This window comes from Vigna angularis, chromosome 9 (genome assembly GCF_016808095.1).
Source record: "Vigna angularis cultivar LongXiaoDou No.4 chromosome 9, ASM1680809v1, whole genome shotgun sequence".
In the NCBI taxonomy this organism is placed as follows: domain Eukaryota; kingdom Viridiplantae; phylum Streptophyta; class Magnoliopsida; order Fabales; family Fabaceae; genus Vigna; species Vigna angularis.
The window spans coordinates 31,928,367-31,934,366 of record NC_068978.1 but is presented as its reverse complement, the minus strand read 5'-3'; the positions used below and the strand labels follow the sequence as shown (position 1 = coordinate 31,934,366).

The window sequence follows — 6,000 nt, the reverse complement described above, 5'->3', positions numbered from 1 at the left end:
AAAATCTTAAAAACAATCAACCATGTATTCAATAATCAATTACTAATTCTTTTTTTAGATGAGTTTACGGTTCTTATGGATAAAGAAAGAAATGTAATAATAAAAAAACACTTTAATAATATTTATTAATTTTCAATTTTTTTTTGTATTTGTAACTAATAATAGTACAAATGAGAAAAAAATCAATTAATCTTATCTTCAACTTTAAAATAATAATAAAATAGAAACACAAATCCGTAAGAAAATGAGGCACTAAAATAGAAAACTCAGATGGGCAGAGATAAACAACATTAAGCTCATGACTCACAATAATTAGTCAATTATTAGTTATAATAATAATAATAACAATTGTCTGTCTAGAATTGATCGCACACGTTATCATTAATTATTGAATTCATGTTTTAGTTTTCCTGTGAAGAAAAAAAAATGATTGTTAAAAAAAAGAATCCAATCCACAAGAAAGAAAAGTTTGATTTCTGGTTATTAGTAAGTTATTCTTTTATTATTTTCAATAATTATAGTAATTGATTATCCTTCAAAGATTTCTATTCCAATTTGGAAAATGTAAAGCTGCTACAGTGTAAGAGACCGATGGAATTTAGTTTCATACAGATATTAAATGCATGTATGAATTTTTTTTGTTACTTTTTAAATTTTTATTTTCTACTTTCTTTCCCTTCATCTAAATAATTTCAACCTTGGAACTCAAAATCTGTTTCTATTTCTATTCCTTTCCTTTGAATATTCGCTCTGAATCTCTCTTTGTATTCCTTTCAATCTTTTATGGTGGTTGGTCTGAGCAGACCTAAATGAAATCACGAGGAGAGACTTGGTCCAGGTATATGCCAAAATGGATAATACATTCTGGATAAGCCCTCCCCTTCCATCCACCTTCCTTTGGATGCCCTTCATCACACCAAATCCAGTTCTACTTTCCTCGCTCCTTCTCATTATTCTTCCCAACAGATATTTCCACCCTAATGTTGTAGACTCTAAATTTATTAGCATGTGCACACTGATCTACCCACACCAGGTTTCTTTTATTTTTCTCATCTTTGTTTCAAGAAAAAAATGTCAGCCTCACTTTCAACAACAAAATGTGGGGATTCAGACTTTCATGTTTCTGAACATAATGAAAATATAGAAATAGTGTATAGAGTGCACAACCAGTGTTACCAAATGCAGATAGGTCCTAACAAATTCCATTAGATTGTCTTCTGTGCCTCAAGTCGCTGCAACTCAGCCAGTCTTTCTGCCCACTCCCTTTCCCTTGCAACTGCAGCCATTTTACGTTCTACCCTCTGAATATTTTTCTTCCTATTAGCCTCTTGCAGCTGAGCTTTCCTTTTCTTCCTCTCCGCCTGTATGCAAGAGTTCACATTCAACATTTATTCCAATACAAATATTTGGACTGATAGCATAGCTAGAGAAACTTCTAGTTTACAAAACAAAAAATCAATTCAAACACAACACCGGTATTTTGGTAAGTTCTGAAAAAAAACCGCTCAAACCTCCTTAATAGCTAAAAATAAGCACCTACTGACAGATAAAAACGATCATAACCAACTCCAGTTAGCGTTAACAAATTTAGAACTTTGATTGACACTTGATAGTAAATTATTTGCCAAAGAATCCCGATAAATTCCAGAGTTATTTTCAATGAATAAGCACATGATGGTCTAATACAGTTAAACAGACAAAAGTTCACCTCATTTACAAAATTTGAATTTCCAAATGGTGATTATTATGGCTATAGTTTTTGTCCATGGAACTCTGTTTGACATTCAATAGCAATAAACTTGCCACCAAATATAGTTGTACTTAAGACTTGCACACAGTCTACTCTAGCACAATATAATAGTACCTTTCATATCCCATGTTCGTGAAGGTTAAAAGATTAAATGACAGAATGGAGTCCTCAAAAGAACTAAAGGGATATAGTTAAAAAAATGTGCTGTCCATGAATTAAAAAAAAAAAAAGACAGATGCTTTCAAGGGCTAAAAGTTAGTAATTTCAAGGGCTAAGAATTACTGGATTCACATGGACTTGTTTGAGCTTTAGTGACAAATGACTAGATCCTGTATATCTCCCATAATTGTTCACTCACCTAACAATACTATACACATTCACGAAGTTCTAACACAGACATTTAAAAATTACGTTGCTAGAAATCCCATAGAACTTATTGAATATTGAACAGTCCTCTTCACCATTAAATAAGATGACTCTCATAGCAACAAACAGAGTAGCTTTATCCAACTAGGTTTATTCTCTTCATCATTAAACAAGATGACTCCTACAACATGAAATGAAACTAATTCAAAATAACAAATTTCTAACACAATCAGCAAGTACCATGAATTTTCCTATCCTGTGTCATCCAGCTTCATTTCCAATTGCCCATCCCCCTCCCTCTTTTCAGTGCATTATTACGTTTAGAAAAGAGTTTTCATTTTCTTCAAATGTAAACAAAAAACACACTCAACATTCATGAAGTCTCCAAAATTCAATTTGCACAAGGTAAGGGGAGAGCGCACCAATATAAAAGCACGGCGCAGCCTTATGCGTTTCTTCTCATTTCTCCTTTTGACACTCCCCTCATTGGGCTTATTTGGAAGTATGGGTTCGCCAGGTGTATGTTGAACCCAAGCGTAAGGCCCTGAACCACATAAATTGTCTCAAAATTTGAATCAAATTCAAAATCAAAAGCATAAAAATGCACACACCAGACGGTCTCAGGCTGGCCCTCTTTCGACGAGGTTTATCAGAGGGTCGTCTCTTTGGGAAGCGAGTGTCTGTCAAGCTATGGAAGTGATTCAAAAGGGGAAGAGTCCACTGGGGAGGTTTGCAGGGAGATGGCGAAACAGGACAAAACAAGGCCATCGAAGCATTGTTGCACATTCGAGAGGTCAAGGTTCTTGATGATGCAAGTGATAGAGGGCGAACAATGTTCCTTAGCACTCCTGCAATTCCCATTTCTCTCTGCATTTAATAGAAAGGATTAATTCACGTGCAGAGCAAAGAAACCCATGTACTTTTCTTCTTAATAATACACGCTTCAAATAAATCTATCCATAGAAAGCACCAGATAGTGAACTTCTGAGTTATCAGAGATGCAGACTGCAATCATAATTCGAGAAAACAAGATCTTTGCTAGCTATACTCAGAATTTTAGTGAAATTTTACAGGATAGTAAACAACACAAATACAACAATGCAAAATTTCAGCATTAAACATGCTAATTTCATAGTGCAATCGAAAAATATAATGTTGCACCAAAACTATTTAAGACCAATTTAGAATAATTACAATGCTTTTTAAGTGTTCAACATGACGCATCAAACTATAAATACATTTTATGTCCAATTAGAATAACTGACAATAACACAAAGGGATACTGAGTGATGCTCGTTCAGTGGAAAATAATATGATTGTGAAAGTCTATGTTGCAGAAAACATATATGGAAGGGTATGAAAAGGAAATGATACATTTCCTTGTAATTATGTGCTGCTATCAGCAATGACCAACAATTGCAGTCAAATTCCAATGATAGTAGCAGATTATTGAATTGTTAAGCATACATGAAATGGCAGCTGGGAGCAAGTAATAGCAAATTCATCTTTTCTCCTTTCTAAAGGTTGTAATTATTTTTTAGTGACATGTAAAGTGATCTCCAGAAGGAAATGGATTGGCATTATTACCACTAAATTGTTCTAAGTTTACTTTTGGAGATTCATATCAATTACATATATAGTCTAATTTCAATACATAAGTGAATGCAAACTTTACCTAACAAATTGGTTTTACTAGGTTATGTTAGGCCTAAATTCACTTTCTAAGATGATATCATAATCTATCCTAACAAAATTTGTTGGCTCTATCATGTCAACCACTATTGGACCACTTACAATTATCTGGTTCCATGCTCAAGATATCAAAACTTTGATGTAAAAGAGTGTTGGAGATCTCACACTGACTAGAAATATGCCTAAATTATAAGATATAAATGAATGTTAACCTCACTTTACAAGTTAGTTTTGTAAGGTTAAATTAGGCCTAGATCTACTTTCTAAGATCAATTCATAAACTTACTCCCAGGATGATTAATGCAAAACCTTACGTATTCCTTAGCACAACTAGAAACACCTTAAACTATCGCAACAACATACCATAAACATAAAAGATTGAATCATATATAACCACTAGTTCCATTTCCTAGAGTAAAATTGTACACCACATTATAGCAACCATGGCAAGAAAGGGAAAGAAATTGAGCTCCATTAAGAAAAGTGTGCACCAAAAACAATAAAGAGAACTCTGACAGTTATCTCCCAAATTCATCCATATTCAAGTTAAATAGAAAGGAAGCTATATGGATCAATAAATATCATTAAAAATTCAGCGCTATCGAGAGTGTGCATGAAAATGCTGCTCAGAACATCTGCACGAGTCAATGACCATGCAATAATTTCACACCACACAATCATAGTTTCGAAAATTTCCATTACATTTGGCTATCACAGACAACAATACCAAATAACAGAAACATTTCCTCTCTCGAAAATATGTGCATGTACCAAATTTGTTTAAGTGTTAGAATTATTCATCATAAGTCAAATAATATGGAAAATGTCTTCAACTTTCATGGGTGCAAGACAAAGGTTCAGGTACACAGCTTCGGATAGAACTCGGAAACGAATAGCTTTGTGAGATGATGCCCATTTGCTCGAGTTAATGAAAGAACCAAACAGCTAGATTTTCAGCTTTCACAATAACTGGATACTACTTACAAATAAAACACACGTGATATACTGGTGTAAAAAAAAAGAGAAAGAATAACAACCAAATAAAAAATAAGTTGCATATGCGTTACGAGGACTTGTATGAAAACAGAAAACAGAAAACAGTCACCAAGTAATAATAACCAGAGGAACAAGTGAACAATTAACAAAACTGCCCTGACATTACAGCACCAAACAAATGGCAAATATCTAAAAAATCTAAAAACCCGGAAACTATGAGCAGAAAACAACTACATTGAATCAGTCAACCAAGCTGGCATTTAATCAAACAGTTTATGGGCAGCCAAATTATCATTCTAAGAGTAAACAAAAAAGTGATAAATGAGGTAGTGAAAGCAACGGAAGGTGGAACCGGTACAGAACGGGAGAAGTACGAAAGTAACATTAAAACGACAGATTCATGACATTGGAATTTAGAAGGAACAGAGAGTTACACGTTTGATTTGTTTCACGGTTCGCTTAGCATCCTACAATAGCAAAGCGAAACCAAAATTGCTTATGAAAGGAATTTACCTGGTGGTTTAGGGTGGCGAATCAGGTAGCTGCAGTGCAATAATCAAATTGACGAAATGGTTACAGCAAAAAGAACAAACACAAAAATAGCAGAATGATACTGAAGAAGAAAATGGGTAACTGAAATTATAACTGTGAATGCTAATAATGCGAAGAAGATGGAAGAAGGAAATAACAAGAGAATTGTTGCCTGTAGGTAAAGGACTGTTTGTTTCGCCTTCCTTTTTATTTTTATTGTTCTGTAGAACTTAGAACTGCACAATCTATTCATTTCAATTATATTCTTTACTAGAATATTAAAATTAAACTATAAGCTTAATATATATATATATATAATTTTATAAATTATAAAAAAAAAGTAAATTATTAAAATTAATTTACGATATTTAGTGAAAATTGGGCATTTAAAGAAAATTTGTATATATTATTATATTATGTTGTCTTAAAATATTGTAAAAACTTGGAAAATGAAGTATTAGAAGGGATAATTGATTCAAAATAATAAGACTAAATGTTTTAAGTTAAAATAATTCAATAAAATAAATAAATTTTTTTAACCTTATTCATTACTTAAAACATTAATTATCTCTCTACAACTCTTTCTCTTAACTTCCTCTCACTTCTCTCTAAAAATTCTAACTCCTAATCTTCACATCTATCCGATCAATTTCTAGAATAAACAA

General features: G+C 32.8%; 1 protein-coding gene across 2 annotated transcripts; it reads right to left on the bottom strand.

The window, feature by feature from the left end:
• Nucleotides 1-524: 524 nt before the first annotated feature.
• LOC108346909 (uncharacterized) lies at nt 525-5,577 on the bottom strand. Of its 2 annotated transcripts, none has more exons than XM_017585973.2 (5): nt 5,508-5,577; nt 5,318-5,346; nt 2,728-2,983; nt 2,539-2,660; nt 525-1,361 (listed from the first exon to the last, which is right to left on the bottom strand). In XM_017585973.2, the coding sequence occupies exons 3-5, from the start codon at nt 2,975-2,977 to the stop codon at nt 1,206-1,208; spliced, it is 528 nt and encodes a 175-aa protein (XP_017441462.1). In that variant the 5' UTR covers nt 2,978-2,983; nt 5,318-5,346; nt 5,508-5,577; the 3' UTR covers nt 525-1,205. The 2 variants fall into 2 exon arrangements, with proteins under 2 accessions (XP_017441462.1, XP_017441463.1); XM_017585974.2 differs by having other exon boundaries at nt 5,451-5,567.
• Nucleotides 5,578-6,000: the final 423 nt, after the last annotated feature.

Bases quoted from the DNA above. Each gene is read 5' to 3' on its own strand.
- LOC108346909 (XM_017585973.2), bottom strand. From the start codon at position 2,977: ATGGGAATTGCAGGAGTGCTAAGGAACATTGTTCGCCCTCTATCACTT. The intron at 2,661-2,727 runs GTGTGTGCATTT...TATGTGGTTCAG, and splicing joins GGCCAGCCTGAGACCGTCTG to GGCCTTACGCTTGGGTTCAA. The intron at 1,362-2,538 runs GTGCGCTCTCCC...TCTTGCATACAG, and splicing joins TGCGCCGTGCTTTTATATTG to GCGGAGAGGAAGAAAAGGAA.